Source organism: Andrena cerasifolii, chromosome 2, assembly GCF_050908995.1.
Source record: "Andrena cerasifolii isolate SP2316 chromosome 2, iyAndCera1_principal, whole genome shotgun sequence".
Taxonomy (NCBI): domain Eukaryota; kingdom Metazoa; phylum Arthropoda; class Insecta; order Hymenoptera; family Andrenidae; genus Andrena; species Andrena cerasifolii.
Window position 1 is genome coordinate 18,392,665 of NC_135119.1, and position 26,548 is coordinate 18,419,212.

The 26,548-nt window shown below is 36.3% G+C and overlaps 2 protein-coding genes across 5 annotated transcripts; one reads left to right on the top strand and one right to left on the bottom strand.

Annotated features, from left to right (window-relative positions):
* Positions 1–46: 46 nt before the first annotated feature.
* On the bottom strand, positions 47–20,575 carry Acph-1 (venom acid phosphatase). Of its 4 annotated transcripts, none has more exons than XM_076831315.1 (7): positions 20,417–20,575; positions 6,108–6,234; positions 5,773–5,883; positions 4,219–4,484; positions 2,870–3,153; positions 1,793–2,001; positions 47–877 (listed from the first exon to the last, which is right to left on the bottom strand). In XM_076831315.1, the coding sequence occupies exons 2-7, from the start codon at positions 6,216–6,218 to the stop codon at positions 635–637; spliced, it is 1,224 nt and encodes a 407-aa protein (XP_076687430.1). In that variant the 5' UTR covers positions 6,219–6,234; positions 20,417–20,575; the 3' UTR covers positions 47–634. The 4 variants fall into 4 exon arrangements, with proteins under 4 accessions (XP_076687430.1, XP_076687426.1, XP_076687429.1 ...); XM_076831311.1 differs by lacking the exon at positions 20,417–20,575 and adding an exon at positions 20,240–20,394; XM_076831314.1 differs by lacking the exon at positions 20,417–20,575 and adding an exon at positions 13,938–14,101.
* Positions 20,576–20,883: 308 nt separating this feature from the next.
* On the top strand, positions 20,884–26,545 carry LOC143379023 (venom acid phosphatase Acph-1). The gene is made up of 6 exons (XM_076831310.1): positions 20,884–21,070; positions 21,257–21,373; positions 23,393–23,606; positions 23,719–23,927; positions 25,515–25,856; positions 26,182–26,545. Exons 1-6 carry the CDS (start codon positions 20,984–20,986, stop codon positions 26,446–26,448), a joined length of 1,236 nt encoding a protein of 411 aa, XP_076687425.1. The 5' UTR covers positions 20,884–20,983; the 3' UTR covers positions 26,449–26,545.
* The last annotated feature ends 3 nt before the right edge of the window (positions 26,546–26,548 follow it).

Sequence of the window (26,548 nt, forward strand, 5' to 3'; positions counted from 1 at the left end):
GAGCTGTTCGGTTGGTAGGTGCAAATCAAATTTTTCTTACGACGTATTACGAGCCTTTTGAATAAATAAATGTATTTCCTAGATTTATAAAACGAAATGTTGGGTATTCTGTGTACAAATTTACAGTAGGTACTTCACGAGCATATTTCTCTATTTTCTTACGTAGAAACGGCTTTCGTGCTTTTCACTCGCAATACATTGGGCGGTGTTTAAGAAATAGACATCTTAGATCACGCATCGAGTGTCTTAAGACATTAAGTACAAGCCAGTTATTGTTTACGCTAGTATAAATTTAAATAAATTACAGTAACCATAATGACAAGTACACTTCTCCACATTGAAGACACAATGAAAGGACACAAACACAAGAATAAATAATTATATAATACAAATCATTCGATTTACTTTATACATTTGTGTATATATTTTTATACATACAAGTTTATAAATAAATACCGAAGTATGAATTACATTCGCTCGTATCTGCATTGTCGATATTTCATTAAAAACTGCATGGCCGAATGTCACTGATTTAATTTAAAACCGAGAGTCGATTGGAATACTTATTGCGATAGTTACCCCTGCGTTTTCTTCGGTTCGAACGAGTGCAATTCATTTTCTGTCGTCAAAGCTTTTAGTTGGTGTACTGTTTAGCAGCTTTCGCTGTCCTAACCAAATTGTATCTCGACAAGTCTATTTCCTCAGCTGATTTTACGTCGCTGTACGAATTCGTGACACCCTTATCACAAACCAGCTCCTCTTTGAACGGCATCACGTCCTCTGTCAATTGCAAGTACTTATCTAAGGGGCAAAGCACGTCGCAACCAGGTATTTGAAGTTCGACTGTCCTCGATGGAATACCCAAGTAGTTGAGCAGCTGTAAGAATCATTGCGTCATGAGCGAACGAAGTAAACAAAAGCTGAAAATTAATATTTAATCAAGCTGAAACGGTTCCCACAGTCGATACTCTGAACACATTGGTGTCAACTTTCAAGCATCCTCTATCTAGAAATTAAATCGACTTTCAACGTTAATCCTCGGGTGATCTGTACCGCTCCTATAAGCTGAAAGCAATCAGGCCTACTCTAATAGCTTCCGCGTCGAGCTTTTAATGGTCAACCATTCGAAAAATCATGAGCATAAAGATTATTATTAAGTCCTAGGCTTAGCCTTGACTACATGGCCAATATCCGCGCAGAATTGCAGCGTAAGAGTGCAACGTAATAGAATAGCATAGGTAAATCAAGTCTCTAGTAATCAATAATTCAAAGAACGATAGGAAAACAGCTCGTCGATTTTATCAATTTTTAGGATCATTAGAATCTTATATTGTTACGATTTCTTCTGGTTTATTTTATTTGTTTAATGTTTTTTGTAATGAAAATAATAGTATATTAATTTTTATGCCTTCTGTATCAATGTTATGATGTTATTTATGTTCTTCAAATATGGCTTCACCGGTTTCTTTAAATTTAGTTGGAGAAATTTTATTAATAATGAGATTACTAATTTGAGTACATTCTTTTATGCTTTTCCAGGTTTCTTTTATTCTTTATACAAATATAGATATATATTTGTCACGGAGATTCAAATTTATGGTTGAAATTGAATACAGGAGTTACATTTAATTATTTTGTTTTGTTAATTCATCAAGTTCCTTTAAATTATATATTTTTAAATTTAATTATATTTTATTATTCAAATAGTTTAATTAAAATTTTGATTTGCGGGATCAAAGATGTAACAATATTACTTTGAATTGCTATGAAAAGCTTATCAATTTTTACGTACCTTCACGTAATACTCGTTATGTACTTCGTGCAGCTCCAGTAGCACAGCACTGGAATACTCAGGGACATGGGGATAGTATACCTTAAAACCGTGTAAAACGGCGGCAATGTTGGTTTCGTGGCCACTGTACAGATATATTCTCTTTTCGTCGACCTGTGTCCCAGTTATAAAATCCAGCATCGATCTTGTTACGCGTCGGATATATGGTCCTGAAACAATGGATCAGAGACAGGGGTTAATAAATCTACAATTGCAACGCGAACGGAACTATGGGGTCAAAATCGTAATAACCAACTCGTCAAAAGTGTAATAACCAGATTAGAAAATTAGTGAAACTGTCGTGTTGGATAGGGAACTTTAAATGGCAATTTAATACTACAGGGTGAGTCCAAAGTTTGAGGCGAAAGTTGTTTGGTTCCGAGGGCTCCATGACGTAATCGACAGAACTTTTTCTGAGACGGATATGCTTATTGCTTAGGAGTTTTGAAGGTCAACATAATTTTTTTAAATCGGACCTGGTGTTTTGGAACACCCACAACTGTAGAAGGTCAATCAGCTTTATTAACGGAATCAAAATCAGGAGATTTGTCCTTGTACTTGCCTGACACACTGACTGATTGCACCGTCAACTAAGATTGTATCGACTTTTTTGCTCAACATTTTTTACTCTAAAGAAGTTTTTGGTGTTACATCCTTAAATAAACCATAGTCTTTGTTGAGTTTTATTAAGACGCGTAAGTTATTACTACCCCCGTGTCTCCCACCTCACTATTTGCCAGAAAATAAAAGTTTCTTATTTACATAAAAATGTATGGAATAAAAGTTTCAGTTAATAAGCTGCATTTTACAACAGTTCCCTCGAAACAGAGCAGACAGAATAAAGAATAGTCATAAAATTACAGTTACTTCATAATTAATTGTCAATTTCAACAGTTTCACTCGACCCCTGCTAAGAACTGAAAATCTGTGATTTCATAACGTAAAGTTAAGAAAACTGTAAGATCAGGGTGGAATCATCATGAGGCCAGGGCCTAAGAATAATAATTAGCAAGTTGAAAATGTATAAATCCATTTTACCTGCGTAAAGTCGCCTCAGTAAAGGAGTGGAAGTAGCAATGTCGTATGCGAATACAGTTGCGTTCCACAGTTCACCACGGGGAAACACCTTGTACGCCCAGTCTGGCAAAGTAAGGCCAAGGGAGTATTCCGCCATTAGCGTGTGATACACGTAGAACATGTCCCATGGTGTAGATATGTTTTTCCCAGTCCATTCTGTCAACTGCTGCATGAAATTGCTGTATTTAGACAGTTCTTTCTGACCCTGGGGTGACTGCAGCACCCTGTCGTATTCAGCCAAGTATCTGCAAACAAAATGATTCCACTTAAAGTCTCGCGCTGAAACTCGAGGTTTTCTAAAACATTCCTTAAAGAGGGATTGCGTCTCGTTGGGCCGAAAAATAGGTAATTCTTTGTGAATTTTTTGTACAGAAACGGTTCGACAAATTAATCTGAGGTTTGGCAGGCTGTTTTATTGTATCTGGAACTATTGTTCCGAATTTTTCTGTTGCACTGAAAGAAAAAAGATGGCAGATACAGAGGGCTGACTGAGAGTTTCGAACGAAACTCGGGTGGTCCTGGCGGTGACGGAAAGTACTGTAAGGTTTATCCGAAACACAAAAAGGAAAAGAGATTCTTAAACTATATGAATGTGGCTATGGGTGGTAGTAGATGCATTAAGGGAAATAGAAAAATGTTAAAATGGCAGGCTTTTGAAGAAGATGAAACGCCTTGATTTGAATCTGAGAAAGGTTTTGCCCCAAAATCGGGAAAACTTCTTTAAATAAAAAAGGAACGGCAACAGGTACGGCAATAAATCTACTACCACAGATAGCCACGTTCATATAGATTAAGAATCTCTTTTCCTTTTTGTCTTTCCGATAACCCTTACAGTACTTTCCGTCAACGCCAGGACCACCCGAGTTTTGTTCAACCCTCTCAGTCAGCCCTCTGTATCTGCCATCTCCTTTTTGTCAGTGCCACACAAAAATTCAGAACAATAGCTCAAGATAGAATAAACCAGCCTGGCAAACCTCAAATTAATTAGTCGCGCCGTTTTTGTACAAATAATTCACAAAGAATTACCTATTTCTCGGCCCAACAAGGCGCAACCCCCTTGAGGAAGATGAAACATTTTCAAGTGAAAGAAATGGTTGCATCTCAAAAGGCGTAGATCAAGAACAGGGTGTGTAAATGTTTCGTTAAAAAACGCTCAATTGTAATTGAATGTGTAACGACTGCATTGACTGTGGTATTTCAGCATTTAATCCAATTTTGTATATTTGAAAGCGGTACCTATGTTTAATTTTGAAATACCTATCGTTTGAACGAAACCGTTCATTTGTGCGCGACACCAATTTGGGACTTACAAAGGGCACTCGTCTGCACGAAAGATATTGTCCTCGTAGGCACGCAAATATTGCGTAGGGATCGGTTGCCAATTTAATTGCGAATTCCATTTCTGTTCCTTGTTCGGCGGGAAGAGTCCTGCCAGGACCAGTTGCAACGACATTTTGGTTCTGTCGTAATCCGAACTAACACCCCAGACGGACTGAGGCGTATACGTGGTCCCCACGAATCTCGAATACCTCTCTCTCAGAACATTTCCCAGCGTGTATTCTCGCCTTTTACCTTGCTGAAAATGTAAAAAACATTCTATCCACTATCTTCCTAGTGCAAGGGCGGATCCAGAGAGGGGCGATAGGAACGATCGCCCCCCCCCCCCCAAGAGTAATAAAATAGAAAAATATTATGACACTGTATACTATTCGGTATAAATAAATAATGTGAATTTAATTATATAGGTTATAGTATTAGACAGAGATATTAAAATATAAATTACAAGCGAATTTTAAATCTTGTAAAGGAAGGTTCAAAAATGTACTTAGGTAGTTTGACATATTTCGCCCCCTCCGAGAAAGGCTCCTGAATCCACCACTGTCCTAGTGTGACGGCTGAAGAGAGCTTAATTTTCGGGAATTAATTAAAGAAAGAAACAAGTAAGTGCACGTTCGTAGCTTTATTCTATCGCCTTTTAAGACTAGAAAAAAAATTGTAAGTGAAAATATCCATTTATGGCGGAATAGGAGCATCGTGAATAGAACAATATTCTTCCGGATCCCGGACCTGATATCAGCAATTGCAGTTATTCTCAGACACAAAATTCAAAAAGATTGGTAATCCGTAGATGCCTGGCTATCTACGAAGAAATGGAAACGTCTTTAAAAAAATTGCATCAATCTTAGCGAAAGAAAATTATGGTTTCGTTGACTGTAGCAATTCAATTTGGCAAATATCTTTCAAAGTTCTAGGTGGAACGATAAAGTAGCGTCTACTGAGTATGTCTGATATATTTGAAGTGGGTCGGGATTTTTGGTTCTTTTGCCGTCAGGGCTAGTATCCAAAAGGATATTGTTCTCTTCACGATGCTCCTATTCCGCTATAAATGGATATCTTTACTTACACAATTTTTTTTGTGTAGTCTTAAAAACTGACAGCATGAAGCTACAAATATGCAAAATCATAGGTGTAATACTGTTTCTTTTTTTAATTCCCGAAGAATTAAGTTTTCGCTCAGCCGTCACACCAGGAACACCCCTTAACTGATCAATTTAATATAATTAATCGTTACCCTTAAACTCTGATTTGTCTATGACAATTGCATTCTACTCTGTTTTAATTTCAGAATATTTTCTAAATAATATAACAATAGTTCATAAATCAAACGATCATTTGAGTGTGCCGAAAAATATTCTTCGAATATGATTTTTCGAAAGAGCTGGAGTAATATATACACAGCTATTTCCTTTTGCTCCGGGTAGCGAAATTTCTTAAGGAATAGTTGAATATTTAACATGGTTTAGTAACCACTTTTCAGATAGTATAACGTAAATTTTGCAAGTAACGATAATGAGGCTACTTACGTTAGTCAGCTGGCCTCGTCCCATTGGATAAAACGCGGAATTGAGGTACGGGTCATTTGGGTACTTTTCGTCTTTGCTGTCATCCGGTGTCCTGTCGCCATGCCTGAATAGCTGCGGAATTACAAATGATATCCGCAGACATTAATAAAGGATTTCCATAACTAGTTTCGCATTGCGTCGATTGACATTTTTCGAAAATTTTATACGGAAGAATTAATTATTGCCCCGGACGACTTTTGGCGGGTTTTAAATGACAATACAGCAGTTTCGCTCTACCGAATGTAACCGGCTCGCGACCAGAAACCGCGCTAAAATTAAGCAACTACAGTTCTTACCACGTTCACCTGTCGTAGTTCTGCTCCAACGGTTGTGACACAAATTATTGCTGCTAAACCAGCGATTGCACATATTGGCAACACACTCCTGTGGCCACCGGATGAAATCATGTTGTAAATATTTAATCTGAAACGACAGAAACATTTAATCCGATTAGTCCTATTTATCGTAAACTTCGTTACCCCTTGTGGTTCGCGTAAATAAAAAAAAAGGATTCTAATTTTTGCACGATATGTATAATTTTCCGTATGAACTTTAGTGAACACTTTTAATAAATTTGTTTTCTACTTGCTCTTCAATTTGCTCGCGGAATGGATTATCGATCTTAATTAACCGATGATTTTATTATCTACCTGTTATCGCTTAAATTTATTCACTAGCTTATTTTATCTGCTTGGCAAGTAGAACCGTGTCGTGAGTTAAAATTGCAGATTAATTGTTGATTAATGTAGATATGTTATCGTATCTAGATACGATGAATTGATCAGAGAAATGTTTCATACCATTCATTAATAAAAGAACTTAACGAACTACGTATTATGTTAATATATTTTATAACAGCATTTTATAATAATTTCGCTAGCATAGGAACATGTATTTAATTATTATTTCGATAATTTATAAAAATGTTTGACACCTTGAATATACGAGTGAAATTACAGAAAGCAATACAGAATAGTATTAATACCCCGAGAGATGTATTAAAGAAAAACATTTAATAACAAGAAGTACGCTACTGACATAACACTGAAATTGTCGCAATATAATCTAGAATTATCTGTAAATTGTCAAACTGTTAATTTTAAAATACATACAAATTGGAAAAATATTGAAATGGTACTCCATTATTCATATTTTATTCCCACCACATTAATCTATTTCCTTTGCCTTCTTTCCTCCGTATTAATAGACAAGAACGCACGGTTTACTCACGTTTGTACTACTTATTGTTAATGAATTATCTCCAGCGCCACTACTATAGAGAGTAATAAATAATACTGAAGTGTCAGTTGGAAGATCGAGTGAAACACTGGCTATATTGTCCACGAGCGAACCATTTTAAAGGATAGCAACACGTCAAACAAAAACGTCATTCCCTGGAACGGTTTCTCAGTAGTGGATTTCGATGTGATCGGGACACACTGAAGAACACGAATTGGGCATCCCCATTGTAGGACCACAGATTGCGCGTAAACTTTCGTCATCTAATTACACAGGAAACAAGAAGGAAAACAGTATAAGGGTTTCCAAGTCCTCGACGCGTTAAGTGACGTTATTTGTATAAAAAAAAAACATGTGGATATTCTGCACTTATAACCGTTACTACCGATATGGAAGTAGTTGGTGCGACGAAATTTCCAATTAGGTCAGTTTTACATTTTCCTTTTCCTCTAAGTACCCGTCATGCCCACAAGGTGAAGCAACTAAGTATATATTACACCGGTAATGACAAATGACGCCTCGGTTTGAGATTATATGAAAAACAGGTCGAAGAACCAAGTGTTTTACCGATTCTAAGAAACACGCGGTACGATAAGAGTCATTGTTCTTCCTTCAAATTCACAGTTTTCGAGATTTTAAAGGCATTCATTTTTCTTTTTTAAAGAAGATTCATATATATATAAATTATAATTTTCTATTGAAAATCTTTTAATCTCTGTGATGCAGATTTGCAAAAATGATTTTCTCGAAAAAGTTATGTCAAAACTTGTCCCATTTTTCTATATTGAATCGCATGTTACGCTTAACCCTTCGTCGGCACTCTGGGTATACAAACTATTTTTTCTCTGAAAATATTATATTTGAACAGTAACTCTGTAGATTTTTAGCTTCTAATATTGGAATTTGTAAAAGTTACAATTTTTTGAAGATTTTCTTCGTGTTTTCTTGACACATGGTAATCTATATTTTTTTTTACAAAAACTGTGATGAAATATCAATTAAAAAACTATTGGAATACATTCTACAGACCTTAAAATTGACCCATGATTTTTTTTTTCGTAACGATTGGATTCTTCAGATAAGATTGCTAGTCGTTCAAAAATTGTTCTGGGTGTGAGCCACCCAGGTATGTCAAAGTTGATCGAAAAAAGAGGTGGTTAACAATGTAATACTAAAAATTAATCGTCTGCTTAAATGTAATAATAAATAAATTCACTTGCGCGAAGAAATATTTTAATAATAATACGTTTATTAAATATTAAAAACTTCAGTTATTTTTATTTTCGCAATCGATTAACTACGACATGTAAGCTTATTTCTGACAGCGGTAAATTCAGAGTGTTTAAATATTAATGTTTTATTTGGACAGTAAGTGTGCTTCAGCTGCGTACCTATAATTTGCACAATATTGCCAAATAAGAATATATCGTTGTACGTCCACTTTTTGTGAAATTTGATTTTTTATATACAACAAATATTTCCTCAGTGTTTCTTTAAGCCGTGTGAAAATCACAGTTATATCCACTTCGTAAAATAAAATATCTTTGTTCTTTGTATGCCCCTGAATCTTATGTAAGGCTTGAAACGCTAAAAGAGGACATATTTGTGCATTAAGCCATCAATACGCAGGTACTTATAGATTGCAAAGTGCTAATTAGTTCTATAATGACTCATTTACTCGAAGCGAACTTAACTTTCTTGCCTACATCGGTGCTGTTGCAACTTTTAACTCACAAGTTTTTAGATGCCCAAACTCTAAATTGCAGACAATAAATAATTTAAATATTTATTGCACGACGTGCAAATAAGTATAATAAGTATAATAATTTCTTAAAGAGCAGTAAACTATTTAACACAACTGAGTGATAAAAATCTTTCAAATATCACAGCACAATCAAAATGCTGCTCTGCATTGAAAACTACATAGGGTAAAGGACCCAATTACTGATACCTAACCAATTACTGTCACCTTAAGCTATTTCACTTAAAATAACGAATAAGTAAACTATAGTATATAATCTATAGTATAGATTATAGGTTGAATTACATAATTCTTTTTGTGTATGACTTTGCAACGTTTATTTGCTCGTTATTTTAAGTAAAATAACTTAAGGTGACAGTAATTGGTTACAGGTGTCAGTAATTGGGTCCTTTACCCTATATCTAGAAAAACCCACTGAAAAGCATTTCAATGCACTTGCAACGGCGCAACCACCCCAATGTGTACAAGTAGCCATTTACTCCCATAAGTTACAAATTCTGTATACTTTATTTACTGTCATTGAAGCAATAAATATTAACACACTGGCCGCTAAATAATTAATATCAAACATCATACCTTTTCGTCCCTCTTGGGACACGTATGTATGTCCCAGTGAATGTTTGCGATCATCTGTGGAACAATTCGTGCCACATATGCGCGTTGTTTTATTCTTTTTTAGTTAATCTGACTATACACTACTGTCTTCGATTGGGAATAATGAGAATAAGCAATGTACTAACGTGCTGGATAAGCTACATTTTGGCAGGGACAAAACATTTCTCGCGTTTTACACACGCGTGAATGAAAATTTTTTCTGAAATTTCTTATCGGCCCTTTCAGTTTGTAGTACGATATAACTGTTTTGCTTAAAAGTTTTTATATTATTACGTTTTTACTTATCTTATTGAGCATATAGAGAAGTGCCTATGCGTTTCCGGGACGCATATGTCCCATTAGGTATTTTCATACTTTGTTCTTGTTTCTTTGTAACTAGCGGTAGGGTAGGGTGACTAAAAGTCCGGCGGGTAAAAAGTCCCGAATTCAAAATCTCTATTCCTAAACAATGTATTGAGTTTCGCAGTGTACTATGTAAAAGGCGAGAAGAAACGGGGGTGACCAAAGAGTCGCCAGTCGCTCCTGGACGTTCGTGCGAGTTACACGAGGCCTTCTTTATTTTATATATCGAAAACCAAAAGAAACACGTCGTCTTTATTGTTTTATACGAAGTAAAGCACAGTTTAAAAGCGTATCAGCCAAGTACGTTAAGATTGTATGTATGTTCCTTTAGTAATGTGTGCATGATATTGTTTATTGCTGAATGATAATATTTTCTAACGTATGTATCGCAGAAACTATAGAGGTACTTGTACCATTCGGGAAAAAAGTCCCTCAGACTGAAAACATATATTTTATTATTTGTTTTCATAATAAGATGGCCAGTTTTCATAATAAGTTTAAAGAAATGATGCCAAAGTTTTTAAATAGTGTTTTTTTTTTAGTTGAGCGATTTTTTTTAGTTTTTAGTTCAAACTAAGCCTGTGACTTATATTTTTATTTTGTGTTTCAATATTGAATACCAAAAAGAATTGGTTTAATAAATATTTGTTGATTTGAAAAGAGTTTATTACTTATTTAGTTTAATATTACGCGAAAAGACATTAGGGACTTTTTGCCCCGTGCGTGGGGCAACAAGTCCATTTTGCATTGGCAAACATTTGCTGGAACAACTCAACAGAAAATAACAGTATCAACAAACGAACGTCGTGATCGTAAAGAATAATAGTTATAGTTTATATAAAATAACACCAGACAGCTCTAGATTGTTGTTACTAAATTTTAGATAGGCTTGTATGAAAAACGTGACTTTTAGCCCCACCCTAAGGTGTAATAATGTTATAAACACGTTCACAGTATGTATGTATAATATATCTATATATAATAAAAATACATTACATAACATACCCACAGAAGATCGGAAATGTTTAACCCTGTGTAACTTTTCCGGCTCGCATATGTCCCAATAAAAAAAAAACTGCTGGGCCCTAAGTCCCAATTTTTCAAATTGACGTACAACTTTGAAATTTGATCAGTACCTATCCGCCACTTAGTACGATCGATTTCTGCAAGAAAATATAATAAAATCCGCATAGAAAAATGTCGCGTCGAAGGAGTTAAACGTTCCTTTACTTGTCGTAACATTTTCAATACTTCAAGTTGCTCGATTATCCGCAGCGTAGATTTTAAAGATACGAGAAACAAAGAGCCCAGCCTCGATTTCGCCTAGAAGATGCCCATTGCAAACTTATCCAATATCCCACTTGGTTTAGAGGCGGTCGAGTCATGCGAGGTTCTTTATAAGCTTCGTCTCGAATAAAATCGAGTAATTACAGCCGCACCATTAATTAAAACATTCAACCGTGAAATGTGCTGCTCTATGTTTGCGACGTCCACCTTACGAAAGATTATTCGATGATCAGAATTTAACGGACATAAGCTCGCGGTTGCGTAAGCTGCAAGAGTAATGGATTACGGCCAACAAATATATTAACGGCCCCGGAGTGATTGGCACTCGATACGCGGACAAGGAATTATTCTGCAATCTAATCGTTGGTTTTCAGACGGGTGACGCGTTTTCGGCTTCGCGGTTTCCATCGAGGATATTCGAAGCCATTCGACGAATCTATACAAGCACCGCGCTGCAATAAACGCGTCGTGCGAAAGAAATTGCCGTCAGAGAGGAAGAGAATGACGTAGGTGTTACGACATTAATTGTATCGTGTAGTTTGCAATTCTTAAGCCGACAGTCTTGGTGCACCTGCGTACTCTATATTGTTTGGACCGAGGCGAAGAGGAGCGCAAATCTCCGCAAAGTTTTTCCACTTCAACTATCTTCAACAATAGAAATAAGCTTTAAACAAATTTCAAGTCTAATTGTTTCAGGTATTGACTCTTCGCAACTTGTTATCGCGAAGATATTCGAATGGAGTTTTCATACTTTTCAGTGCATTTTGGAAAAGACCAGGGATTGTAACCGCCGCTTAATCTTAACCCGAATCCGGTTAACCGAGGGAAGGTTACTGTAACACGTAGTTACCCTGAAGGAACGGCTCCCAAAGAGTACAGTGAGCCGGTTAACCCGCTCACAGCGGGTTACAAGTGGCATACGACATTCTATGTCCAAAATCCGACTACGGTCGCTCCGCGCTCATCCATCGCTGCGATGCAACTGCAATTTTAACAAGAACCGGGTTGCATGCAATAACGTCAATCACTTGCAGGGTTTTGTTTCTCGGCCTAATTTTTAATCCCTCGAAGAAGAATGTGACGAATTTTCTTGAGTTATACCCACGACATTACACGCAAATCGTTTCTTGGTCAAATCGCACCAGTATGGTGGATGAATGGCCTGTAACGAAAGGTAATTTGTCTATTTATAATAGAAATAATATTTTTTAACACAATTATTATATACGAAATTCAAAGAATATTGTCATTTTTTCATATTTGACATGTCACCCTCGAGGAGAAATTTGCGAAATAAAAATTTGTTTATAATTTGACGGTACATAAATAATTTTACAATTTCAAAAAAATATTATTCAAATAGGTAAAACCTTCTACATTAAAATAAAAAAAGGATGAACCTAATGCGATGTACAGTTTTTGAGATAAAAATTCATAAGTACAGCTCGATTTCACGAAATTAGGGAAAAACTACGCCCTCTACTGTATTACTGTAACCCGCTGTGAGAGCGGGTTAACCGGGTAAGTCTGTGCTTGGATGCCTCGGGTTACCCGGTTATGCGGGTTAGTCGACGGTACTGAGAACCGAACCGGCTTAGGGTTTCGGTTACAATCCCTGGAAAAGACTATGATCAGGAGTCTAGGATCCAGTGATATATGTATAAAATGTGTGCAAATTCATGGCGCAAACTGTAAGCGTGGTAGTGCTCGTCAAAATCAAAAGGAAAGTGTTTGCAAATATAAATATTAATTGTTGCTAAATTGTAAGACTATTGGGTCTCGTCTATTATCAGAAAAATAATGGTTATTTGGCAGCAGTTCGTGTTTCAGATAAATTCAGAAATGGCAGGAATTTTAATTTAATATTAAACTGTATGTTTAATTATATTTACAATATTAAATACTATTACAGAAGTAATTTTATTCCTCTGCAAGCCACGTTTCTGTACGCAGAACACGCGATGTAAAACTATTTCAAACTTGAATATTTTTACCATTAATTTTATTAAACGTGATCCTTCTAAGTGCTTCCATATAAATCCTTCTCAATTGGAAGACGGATTAGTACAGTACTTCGAACAACAGGGAGTTTCTACGTATTAGCATTAATTTAATTCTCCGAGCAAGATTTAGTAGACAGCGACAATTTTGACAATTTGTAAATTAATGTATGTTACTAGGGTCATTAATAAATGCATTATCAAGATTCACATTGACAGCGTCTTTATAAACGTAGTAGTTTGTAGTCAGATCCGATAAGTCAACCAGATAGAATCAAGCGCATTAGAACTTCGCAGATCTTTAGTTTTCTTGAAAAACATGTCTTATGCAAAGGATATTTATTTCACATTCTCAATTTTCGTTTGCTCGTACAAGGAACCTCGTATTACGCCACACCTCCTCTATGCACATTCTTCGCTCTCTACGCGACATTAGCATTGATTAATTCTTGGAAATTTTCCGCAGCGAAGTGTTATTATTACATGAAAATTGATCAATTTATTTGCAGCCATTATCATTTGTAACCAGAGGTAGTAAATTACGAACGGGAGATAATTATATTGAAAAGAAGTCAGTAATATCGTGAAAGACTTTTGTAAAATACGACATATTTAAAATTGTTATTTACAAGCTACTTCCTCGCCAGTGCGACAAGAAAAATCTCAGTATTTCACCGAGGAAATGTAAACATTCAACGTTTATATTTATCGAATAAAAATAAGGCATGTAACCGAATTTCTTTTATTCGATGTTTCAATTTCATTTTCTAATCTTGTGCAGCTAAACATTCATCTCTCTTTCATTTAAGTATGTTATCACGTTCGAATTACTTTGACGTCTTAAAGCAGTTAACATATTTTTACAAAAATAAATGTCTCACCTAAAATGCTGCTCCAATTGCAAATTAAAATGTAGCACCGGGGAAAAAAAACACAATTTGAAGCTAATGTTATTGCGCGATTTAAGTTAAAATAGTGCACTGACTTTCATTTATACATTTCTTGCGTTTATTACACATGACCGCCCGAAAACCCGCTTGACATATGACTTTGTTTCAAACGTCGCGCACAAAATATAAGAATGGTTCCTTTATCGGCTTTAACAGAATCGTTCTCAGCATATAAATGTGCCTCTTTTGTTGATAACATATCTGCGTATCGACCGTAACGAAATATTATCTCCACAATTATTTGACAAGCAATTTGTGACACATCTGTAAAGTCATTCACAACAAGCCTAAGCGAAAACTGTAGTTGGGTAGGAGAAAGTGGGGCAAAACGGAGCACCTAATTTGGCGCGTGATAAGAAAAAATTCGAACGAAATAAATACACGGCACTTCGCTAAGTAGGAGGCTTAACGGAGTATACCTTACTAGAACTAGATTTTAAACTATAAGGAAATCATAGATTTTTAAAAAAAAAATGGTTGGCAACGAAGGAAAATAAGATTCTCCGGGGGTAGTGAAATATTCGCTTCGCTCAAGTGGCGAGGTAAAACGGAACACCTATATAAAAAACCATGTAAAAGTACCAAATTTTTATTTCGATGATTTAAAGAGTATTAATTAATGTAACAAACTATAAATATATGTTCGGGATACAACTATTATACGTAAAATATAAAAAATATTATAAGATAAAATGAAAATTATTGAAGACACCCAAATATATAATATAAAACTGCAAAAAAAAATTATTATATTGCAAAAAAGAATAAATACGTAATAAGAGTTTCCCCATAATAATAGGTGTCCCGTTTTGCCCCACACGAGGTAATTTAAGTAGTAAACATTTAATATTTACACTTCAACGTGAGAAAAAGAATCGGGTAAAACGTCAAAATACAGTGTAAGGACTATAGAATCCAATGCTGTACTTGCCGTTATAAATTCTCTAAATACAAATTAAAAGAAATGGTCGAAACGCCAACACAGTATTTAAACTTCGACACCGGAAATTTTTCCAATCCTGTTAATCAAAGAATAACGTGGGAACAGGTCTATGTTTGATAACAAACTGTTGCGAAGGCCTACCTAGAACGATCAAAACTACATGCTTCTTTGGGAATTTTTTCCAGAAAAACCGATAAACTTTTATTATTAAACATTAGTCCATTGGCAAGAGTACATCTTACGGATATTGCAGTATTTTTCGTGGTAAAAAGTATCGAAAGCTATGTGAGTTATAGACGATGCCCGAGATGTCCTTCTTTTTTAGACTCGGTGCAGGATCATCCAAAATTGAAAATTTCAAATTTTTTAAATAATATATGAAATTATCTAGGCGCTATCGGGCCCGATTTTGGAAAAATTATTTTGAGACAAACTGGCGGCTGTGCAAAGTTGACTCATCGATATTTGGCAAAGAATCGCTCGTTTTTCGAGTGTAAAAAAATCTAGGCAAAAAAAAAGGAAGCGCTCTTGATAGCGCTTAGATTTTTAACCCTAAAAAGAGCCTGCAAAGCCTCGAGTAAATCGGTTCATTAATTTTTTAGTTATGCGCTTCATCGTCTTTGAAAACATGATTTTGAGGGAAACGCGTTTAAAGTTTTGGGTCTGAGCGCTGCACCGAGGAACACCTACCCACTTACACGCGTATAACTTTATGAATTTTGGTCTGGGTTAACTTGACCCTTTCAGGGAATATTTTCAAGATGTTGTACTTCAATAAAATATAAAAATTGACAAATCGTTTTTTCGAAAATTTCTAGGTAGGGTAGATGACCCATTTACTGTCAGTGTCCCTATTACTGCCACTTTATTTATTTAAAACAAAAAAGCGTAAGGTATAAAGAATAGACGTATAAAGAATGCACTATAATAATAAGAAGAAGAGTCCCAATTTTATGATAAATTCTTTTTTACACCATTCTTTATGCGTTGCGTGTTTATTAAGTAAAATAAATGAAGTGGCAGTAATAGGGACGCTGGCAGTAATTGGGACATTTACCCTAGGCCTCCCTCCTTAAGAGAAACAATAATTTACCGTTTCACCCATCTCTCCCCTATAAACTTCCATTCTATTTTCATCGACACAGGCTCTTATAAATCATATACCTTTTATTCCGAACGATAACTCAAATTTCAACACTTCGATAGACGATAGAAAACCTCGATTGTATTTAAATAAATCATCGCACACCTGACGGTACGTAACTACTCATATAACGATTCGCGAATAATCTATTGTAAGGATGACAGACAGTACAAAGAAGCGAAGAGAATGACTGTCCACGCTTTCTATGATTAAGGATTATTTTATCAGCATTTGTTGAAAGTGGAGGTGCATCGGTGAGAGCAGGGAAGAGTGCCTTTTATCTTTCATCGAAGCGAACCGTCGGGAAATTTCGCTTGACGTCAAATCTTTGAGAAGATAACGCAGATACGTTCACCTCGATGCACGGATATGTGAAGAATGTTAATGTGTCTGTTATTCTAACGAAGCGTCCAGTGCATGCTCAACACGTGGCTGGGTGGCATTATCACGCGAGTACGAGCCTTAAATTTGTAGAATGAATGATAAGCTCCTACGATTCTGCTGTCAGCGTGTGTTCAGCTGATATGCCTAGAAATGGACTAGAAAAAAGAAACAGGCTCTTGATAAAGAAAGCGATCAGGTGGACAATTATCATTCGCGTCACGTATTGCCACGCCAGACGTTCGTGCTGTTTCTACTGTTGAAAGAAAATTGCGGTAATAGTGGGCATTAACATTCCTTCGCCTGACTACCAGCAGGCTGCGTGCTATTCGGAACTACCTGTTGGAAAAGGTAGACGCGAGATCTTACTTTTATCTCTTATCGATAAAGTCTTTATGCGAAATTTATGAATAGAAAAAAAGTCATGCCGAATGTATGATATCTTGAAAGTGCTGAAGTGCTTCTTATTATTTAATAATAGTGGAAGTTACGTACCTCGAACTCGATAGATTTGAACGAATAATGAAAATCAAAATTGGAGAATACGATGAAATAAAAGAAACTAACAAGGGGAGGACATCATGTGATAGACATCGATTTTGATGAGCCTTGGCACGATGGAACTATGTAAAAAATAAGTAAATAGGTGTCCGAGCGTTTCAGCCAATGGGCCTTAATAATAGAGATATTTATATGTAAATTATTCAAACTTTTATAGTGGCTATGGGGTTTTAGTGGGTAAAAATCCCACACTACCCTGATGCCCCCGGGTGATTCCCCTCTGGAGGAGTCGGGGTGCCTTTTGAAGATTTCTCCAAGTTAAAAAAAAAATTTATAAAAAAAATTACTATTAAATTTTTTTTTAACTTGGAGAAATCTTCAAAAGGCACCCCGACTCCTCCAGAGGGGAATCACCCGGGAGCATCAGGGTAGTGTGGGATTTTTACCCACTAAAACCCCATAGCCACTATAAAAGTTTGAATAATTTACATGTAAATATCTGTAATAACTTTTTGGATAATAACTTTTGGAGATACATCGCCCACCGATTTGGATCAATTTCTTGACGCCTTGACTTTAACGACTCCCCAGTGCCGTCTCCTATGATTAATTATAAAACAAAAAATATATTTCTATAATTTAAGACATCCTTAATACAATGCAGCAAGTCCCATTAAATTATATATAGTAGTTTTCCTTTAATTAATTCCTAAAGATCACCTATTTTTTGGGGCTCTAGACCCGAACCTCCCCTTAACTTCGCAAACTGCCTTTCTGGCTGTCATTTCAAAACTAAAGTTCACTCATAGACTTCAAGCACTTCAAGTACTACAGTAGATCTGAACACGTTAAACGATTCAGGATAAGTAATGCAAGATCGCTGATACTTTGTTTACGAAAATGTGACGCAAGTGTTCGTCAACAATTTTGTCCGTTCTACGAACAACCACTGAAACCTGAGAAACTATGGCAACTTCCACTCAGCCTGTTTTGTAAAATTATATTTTCTTGTATTCGAGCTAAAAACACTTTCCTGTGGTATAATAAAATTCTACCGCAAAGACACATAGGTTTGCATTTAATAAAGCAACAGAAGTCGCCTACAAATATTCGAAACGACTTGATTTAAAAATATTTCACTCGTATGACACTAAACACACTTGAAGCACATGCGGGGGCGTAATTTTACTCTCCCTTTGTAAGCATGCAAGCTTTATGTAGTTCTGAAAATAGTAGTGCTTGCGTAGACTATAGAATATTAAACTTGCAGAGGATAGAATAATAAATAACGATAAGATTGATATAAATCAAATTATACGATATGAAACAAATTGTTAACTTTTTCACCAATAAGATAATTATTTTCTCTGCGCCATTCCGAGAAACCTATTGTAGATTTAACATTATTATATTTGAAGTCGTAGTACGATTAGATTACTACGATATTCCCCATCGATTCCACGAATGATTAAGTAAGCACGGTACGATTTATCTCGTTTAGCACACAAGCATTCCTATTATCTACTTTCGCCAGGTATAAGATACTTCTGACAGAACGTTGCTCCTACTTTATTAACATTTACCAAGCACGACGACAATAATATCAATCGCAATAAAATATTCGACAGGTGGGCTTCCATGGCCGATGATGAATCCCATCTATTTATCATACTTTGAAAAGTTTATAAGCGTAATAAATCCGCAAAACACTGCGACCTTTAAATTATGCCTGTTGCGTTGTACGAATTAACGAATTTAACTGAATTTATGAACCGAAATAAAAAGATGATTGTAATAAAACTCGGTTTATGATTGCGGTACAACTCGAAATTATCAACAATTGTTACGAGTTTCTATCACTTATCAGAAGAAAAAGTGAGGCGATGAGTTTAATGCAGTTTGTATGCCTTTCAAGCACGGGACTTTCAACCGGAGCTATTGATAACAGTCAGCCAGATTATTTATGGCTATAAACAAATTTGTTGATGGGACTGCGTGATTCTGAAAGATTTACAGGTTGCAAATGTTTACCAGCCGTGTAAACACAAAAACGATTATAGCAATACACGTGCGTTATTCACTACGCGCAGTTATGTTTGTTCAGATATGACTTGACTTACCTTGATACCTCACTTCTGCCTTTACGTAATTATAATTTCACCAGATTGTAAAATTTCGGCCTTTCATACATAAGCGTTTGTAACTTGGAATCGAGTAAATTATTCGGGCAGATGGACGAGCGAAATTAACAAAGTATGTTGATAAATACATTGAAGTTAAGAAGTGGGTAAGTGGGCGACGTCTCTTTCAGTGTAACTGGCTGGGTTGGTTATTCGATGTATGTTGGCTCAGCACTTTTTACTTGAATTAAAATACACTACATGCTTTGTCAGCTGTAAATCGTTATTTCACTCTCTGCAGTGTACAGAGTAAAGCAGAATCTTAGACTTTCCGGCATTACGCGTAAGTAATGTTTCCATCATTATTCGCGTTAAACTTATTTCTTCACTTTTCTTTAACATTTAATATAATTACACGCACACGTTGCACAATTAACTGTCTTTTGCTCCTATACCCAGTATTAATTCAAACACCTTTTATTATTACTGGACCTAAACTCGTATGGTATTTAAATAATTAATAAGTCGAAGCTGCTTTAATGAAATTGTAATAGGGACAGTTTAAATCGTAAAAACCACAAGAATTGCAAAGCACTATCTATGCTGCAGAATTTGCATGAAACAATAACAGATTAAGGAGATAACTTACTCGAAATCTATCCTATATAGTGGCACAAAATATTAAATACACATACATCCAATATTAAAAACAGATTCGGTCCATAAATATTTTTTTCCAAATATTTACTTTCCATTATTTAGATATTAATTTTAGATTTCTAGAATATTTATTTTACAATTCTGAATATTTATCTCACACTTTTTGTACGCGTATGTAATATTTGGACTCAAGATTTTTCTCATATTAAAAAAGTGTGACTAAAATATATTTTTTTTAATATTTGAAAGAAAATATACTGAGTAGCCCCTTCTGAAAAAAAATCCTTTTAACGATAGCACAATTTTGCAATCTCCTTACCCCTAACTCAACGTTTCAGCACGAACTTGGAGTCGTATAGTCGGAATTGAGATCAATGAAACTCTGAAACTCCAAGCAATAAAGCTGTTGAGCTGTCTTTACAATAGTGCACAGTGTTAAAGCTTTCGCAGAGAAAAGAGGCAACTGACTGGTGCAACATCTTACTTTGAGCACGATGACTCCCCTAAGGTCGCGCTGCCCCCGTAGAGTGTCGCCAGCTCAAACAATCAGAACACCAGCCGATTTCAGCAACATTTTATAAGATCCGTGATCTTGAGATTGCGGCGACCCGCTGGAAGAGAACTGATTGCTAGGATTATACAAAGCATGTAAGATGCCTACCTTTGATAACTCGGCGATTTCACGCGAAGGCTGGCGATTAAATTAAACACAACTGATGCACGAACGCTTAGAGGCAGGCCAGAAATTCTTTATCTGATTGTTAACGTCAAACAGAGAAGCCGCGCACTGTTATGCAGCTACCTGGCGAGTTAGAACAACTGTCGCCTTCGTTATTGTATTACACACCTTTCGTTCCGGCAGAGCAGCGCTGAAAGGTACCGTGAACAGAAAAGAAAGAGCGACGCCACCGTGAAAATAATAATTATAATTATAGGCAGACAAGTGTGTGCTCGAAGTCGCAAGGCGTTTCAGTAATCGCGCCATCGCGGAAGTAAAGCATGGTCTGGCGTTAAACAAGGGAAGTGAATTAATTTTTAATGAACATCTCACCGATCCGTCGATCGACAGAAGTTCTTTACGGCGAGACCAATTTCACCCTTACGCGCGAACAATCTGGTGAAATTACTGGCTAATAAAATATCAAGCAAGATCCGACTGTTTCCAAGAAGTTTTTGCTGTCGCGCAGTAAAATAAAAACGAAAAAAGTCTCGCTCTGCGGAACTGAAAATGAGAGGGGTCGTACGCGCGTTGAGCTTCTTCTATGTGCTAACAATTCCCGTCGAGTGTGCTCCAGAACTGCAGTTATTACAAGTCGTAAGGATTAGAAACATTGAGTAATATGAATTTTTAATTTGTTCGTTTTCTCGTGACTTTTCGAGATTGTCAAGGCTGCTTCGATCCCATCGAAGACTCTTTCACGGTTCTGTTGTTTAATAAGTTAAAAAAAAATTGTAGAAACGAAAGGAGCAACTGTGAGAAATTTTTTATAAACTTTTACAGATATTCGCACATAAAACTTACGCTCCGATTTTGGATTTGATAAACAGTAACGAAACAAGCATACCAAGCAACTTAACGTACGAGCACTTCACGTCTGCTTCGTTCAACATGCCCAATGTAAGTTTACACTGTTGTCTCTTAATTAACGAGAGTACGCAATTAAGAACTCGATATTGAAAGGAAGTTGAAGGGCAAAGGGAGGGACAGAGAATGTCACAAATCAGCTTCGTCGAGAAAATTAAGTTTTAAATTCAGTGAATTTAATTTTCTTATGCAGAGTGTCCGCGGGAAAAATGAACAGCTGGATATCTCCTGATGTATTGGAGATAAAAAATTTTTAAAAATATGGCGTTGCATGGTTCGAGGGGGCCAATTTATTAGCGCAGACGAATTTTTTTTTCGATTATTATTTTAAAAGATGCGATGGTCAAGTTCGGTTTTTTAAATGGAACTATTTTTTTTTAAGAGGTGAGTTGATAGTGCGTTCCAAGACAAATTTAATACGCATTAATGTATATACTTGATTTCCACTGGTTTTTTCAGATATCGCGCTTGCAAATTTACTGATTTTCACTGGAAGAAAACCCGCTGAAATAGCAAGGACCGGGGACGGCATTGCTGGCGTCACGGGTGGCCTTGCCTGTTGAAACAGATACCTACCTGCCTAAGGTCTGGGTTAGGAATGGCAGGCCCAAAGGCTGGATAATTCTTTTCCATCAGAAATGCTACCTACTAATGTTAATGGTTGAAAACGTCATAACATTTACTCAATTTCCTCGTTCAGACACAATTTTCAACTTCAATTGTCTTTTATTTCGCACTTGCTTCTACGCTCGGATGGCCGGTTCTTTTGGGAGGGATGCAAGCTCGATTGGTTAGGGGAGGAGGTGTGATGGTTTCTAAGCCAAATTTCTAAACTATAGGGAGCAGATTTTATTAGGACCAATCGGATTTGCATCCCTCCCAAAGGAACCGGCCATCCGAACGTAGAAGCAAGTGCGAAATAAAAAACTATCGAAGTTGAAAATTGAGTCAATGTTATGACGTTTTGAACCATTAACATTTGTAGGTAGGTATCTGTTTCAACAGACAAGGCCACCCGTGACGCTACCAAGACCGTCCCCGGTCCTTGCTATTTCAGCGGGTTTTCTTCTAGTGAAAAACAGTAAATTTGCAAGCGCGATATCTGAAAAACCAGTGGAAATCAAGTATATACATTAATGCGTATTAAATTTGTCTTGGAACGCACTATCAACTCACCTCTTCAAAAAAAAATAGTTCCATTTGAAAAACCGAACTTGACCATCGTATCTTTTAAAATAATAATCGAAAAAAAAATTCGTCCGCGCTAATAAATTGCCCCCCTCGAACCATGCAACGCCATATTTTTTTTATTTTTTTATCTCCAGTACTTTAGGAGATATCCAGCTGTTCAGTCCTCCCGCGGACACCCTGTATAATTTCTTGTTTTACCTTGAGGGCAGAAGCTTAGGTAAAAAGTCGGGACATTCCGTATTTTGTTCAAGTGCAGGGTGGATATTTCTTGTTTTTAAACAGTATACCGAATCTTTAACGTTGTCCTACGGGGGTATTTGAACTTAATAACCCTTTGTGATTCGACAGTTCTGTAGTCCTAGTTGCTACCAACAAAATATGCTATATATCGCAGAATCACTAAAAATGGACATTCCCAGTTTTTTATTAATTGCTTCTTTTATTAATTGCAATTAGTACACCTTCCATACATATCGCCTCGAATTTTCAGTTTCGAAAGTATTTAAGGGAGAACATAAGCCTAAAGAGGCCTAAAAACTAACGTTCTTTTAAAATTTTTTTTAAGAAAGTATCAACATTATTCATAACATTGTTATTAATTCCAATTAAAAGAGCGTTGTTTCGGCGCACTGGTTCGGCCCTTCGAATATTTAAACAAAAACTAATTGCAATTTTGAAACATTTCTTTAACAGTTTCCAACGTTTCGGTCAATAATTCTGACCATTCTCCAGGAAAGTTAAAATTAATTTTTAAAAAGTGGAAATAAAAATTGATATTAAATGAGCTTTTGTAAGGTTCATGAATAATTACAAATGGATTAATAAACAATGATATAGATAAATATAATTGTCATTTAACAGGCTGGCAGGCTTAACATGTACAATCTGGGGGTGCATTTACGCGAGACGTACGGAACATTTTTGGGGGACGTTTACAAGCCGCAGATAGTGAAAATGCGGACAGCCGAATATCCACTGTCGATGATATCGGGCCAATTAGTGAACGCGGGTCTCTGGCCTCCGGTGGAGGATCAAATATGGAACAGCGATATGAACTGGCAGCCAATACCGACAGGTCAGCAAACAGAAAAGAGACAACAAAAAAATGCCAAAAGAAACCACGATTACTTAATAATATAATCGATAAACCATCTCGCTCTATTTGATATACCCTCCCCCGCATGCAGATTACGTACCCGCGAAAGAAGACACCTTATTACTCGGGTTGCATTGCCCGGGTTTCATTTCGGAGAAGAGGAAAGTATTAAGTACGAACGAAGTCCGAGAAACCATGCTGTATCATTCACCCTTATTCGATTACGTGTCCCGTTATGCTGGGATGGAGATAAGGCGGCCATCGGAAGTGGCCCTCCTGTATGCAGTTCTCGAAACAACAGTAAGAGGTTCGCTGTACCTACCTAGTACGGAAGATGAGTCTCATGAGTTCTTACCTAATTTAGGTAGGAATTAGGTGAACTAATTCCTACGTGTTTCGGAAGCCGCGGAGGAAAAAGAGATCCACGGGGCGCCGGGAATCGAACCCGAGCCGTCCGCGTGCTGATCAGTCGCGTTTGCCACCACGGCTGACACCAACTCTCACTGGTCTCTTAAGGGGTTACATCCACCTAGAGGTCCGGAGAAAGCATACAGGTTCAGGAATTTTTTTTGGGAAAAGTACAAGTGAAAATCATACATAATGTTTTTCTACTATAAGATACATCTTTTAACTATATTATTTAAAATTTTCATGAGATATTATTATTAACTAAAGGAGATATCGGCTTGGATATGAGACGTGTGTTTTTTTTGAACATTAACTGGTGGACATTCCCTGGGCCAAACGATCCATCTGAAAGCAAAAATTCTAATAGATTTTAAAAATAAATAACTTACTTATAAATAACTACCTGACGTTCTCCGAATTTTAATACTGTATTTTTGTAAAAAAGGGCGACCGTTTGAAGTCGAAATATTGAATTTCGTGGAATTTTTTTTCTTTCAAAAAGGCTTTGCAAGTATTTCCATTATTGCAAAATTGCAAGCAAAATTTAAAAATAGGAGAAGGTCAGGTACTCCTGAAAGGTATTTATTTTTAAAATCTATTTGAATTTTTGCTTTCAGATGCATCGTTTAGCCTAGGGAACGTCCACCAGTTAATGCTTAAAAAAAACACGACTCATATCCAAACCGATATCTCCTTTAGTTAATAATACTATCTCACGAAAATTTAGAATAATATAGCTAAAAGATGTATCTTTTAGTAGAAAAACATTGCGTATGATTTTCACTTATACTTTTCCCCAAAAAAATTCCTGAACTTGTATGCTCTTTCCGGACCTCTAGGTGGATGCAACCCCTTAAGTCCGGGCTCCCTCTTATTCTAAGGGGGGTTCCTGTTTCCACATTTATGCGGAAAATTTATTTCATTTGCAAGAATTTATATGACTGATTCTGGTTCTCGAAATGGGTGGCATTTTGTTCTGTGGTCTTAAGCCACCTTTCTGCAAATTGTACGATTAAAAAAAGAAATAGAATGATGCACAGTGGGCAAGGACTTATGACTCACCCTCTGTAGTTTGCTTGATTGAAATTAATTATGGAATTCAGTGGCGGATTCAGAAGCCCTTCTTGGAGGGGGCGAAATATATGAAAGTACATAAGTACATTTTTCAATCTTATTTTACAAGATTTAAAATTTGCTTGTAATTTATATTTTAATATCTCTATCTGATACTATATCCTAAATAATTACATTCACATTAATTATTTATACAGAATAGTACACAGTGTCATAATATTTTTCTATTTTATTACTTTTGGGGGGGGGCGATCGCTCCTTTCACCCCCCTCTGAATCCGCCCTTGATGGAATTGAATATAATTGTTTAGGAACAGTTCTGAGCAGATAATCTAGTGAAATGTAAGAATTGTTTATTCTATGAAATTCGTATTAACGATTCACGTGAGAATGAATGTCGTCGCAGGCTGATCTGAATCAATCGCTCCCAAATTGGGCCGAGGAGATTTTCCCCCACGGAGGAATGTACAATGCAACGCTGTTGGAATACGATCTCCTCTCGGAAACTCCTCTTCAGAGGCAGCTGAACGGGGGAACATTTTTGAAAGAAATCCTGGTGAACTCGTTGGATCACATTCGAGGAAGCGTGCCTGAAGAGCGGAAGCTCATGATATACAGCGGTAACGAGAGAAATATTGTTGCTGTGTTGAAGAACCTCGATCTGTGGTCGCCGCATATTCCGAACGAGGCGGCTTCGCTGATTTTTGAAATGTATTTCGACAATGAAACGCAAAGCCACGGCATGAAGGTATCCGTTTCTTTTTAAGCCATCCCAATATGCACGCCTCAGCTTTTAAAAAAAATTGCAAATTTTCTGAAAACCAAACGAACGGTTGCAAGAAATGCGGAATATCGAAAAATATTCCAAATTTTTGTCGATTTTAGTAACTTTTAGTAAATTTTAGTAAACTACCCCTAATTTTATATGGACCGTGCTATATTTTAGTTTCATCAAACTCCCTGGTACTAAATTAAAGAAAAGAATCGATTTGCCCTGAAATCACCCGTAAATGTTCAAATATTTGAGAAAATACTATTGTCGTGAATTACGCTATATCATTTTTCAATTGCAGATAAATTACTATACGGGAGTGGAAGGTGATACCATTCCTTTGATAATACCCAACTGTACAGAAATCTGTCCATTGGAAACATTCTTGGATTCCGTTTTCCATCTACTGCCACAAAGTGCGGAATTATTATGTAACTGGAGACGCATTGATCTTTCCGAGGAGACAATACTGTTAGACAACACTATTTACAGTGGATCTGAGTCTCATAAACTGAAAAGTGTCACAATCGGCTTTTTATTGCTAAGCATTTTGTCTGTAAATCAATAGTCTTACACGATTTAATACACATGTAAGTAGATGAATAATGTAAAAGGATCTTTTAAGAATAGTAATATAAAGCGATAATTTATAGTAATTTATACAATTA

Excerpts from the sequence above, each read along its gene's own strand:
- LOC143379023 (XM_076831310.1), top strand. The coding sequence starts at position 20,984 with ATGAGAGGGGTCGTACGCGCGTTGAGCTTCTTCTATGTGCTAACAATT. Across the intron at positions 21,374-23,392 it reads CTTCGTTCAACATGCCCAAT|GCTGGCAGGCTTAACATGTA; the intron begins GTAAGTTTACAC and ends GTCATTTAACAG. Across the intron at positions 25,857-26,181 it reads CGCAAAGCCACGGCATGAAG|ATAAATTACTATACGGGAGT; the intron begins GTATCCGTTTCT and ends TTTCAATTGCAG.
- Acph-1 (XM_076831315.1), bottom strand. The coding sequence starts at position 6,218 with ATGATTTCATCCGGTGGCCACAGGAGTGTGTTGCCAATATGTGCAATC. Across the intron at positions 4,485-5,772 it reads GACGAGGCCAGCTGACTAAC|CAAGGTAAAAGGCGAGAATA; the intron begins GTAAGTAGCCTC and ends TTACATTTTCAG. Across the intron at positions 3,154-4,218 it reads CGTGCAGACGAGTGCCCTTT|ATACTTGGCTGAATACGACA; the intron begins GTAAGTCCCAAA and ends TTTTGTTTGCAG.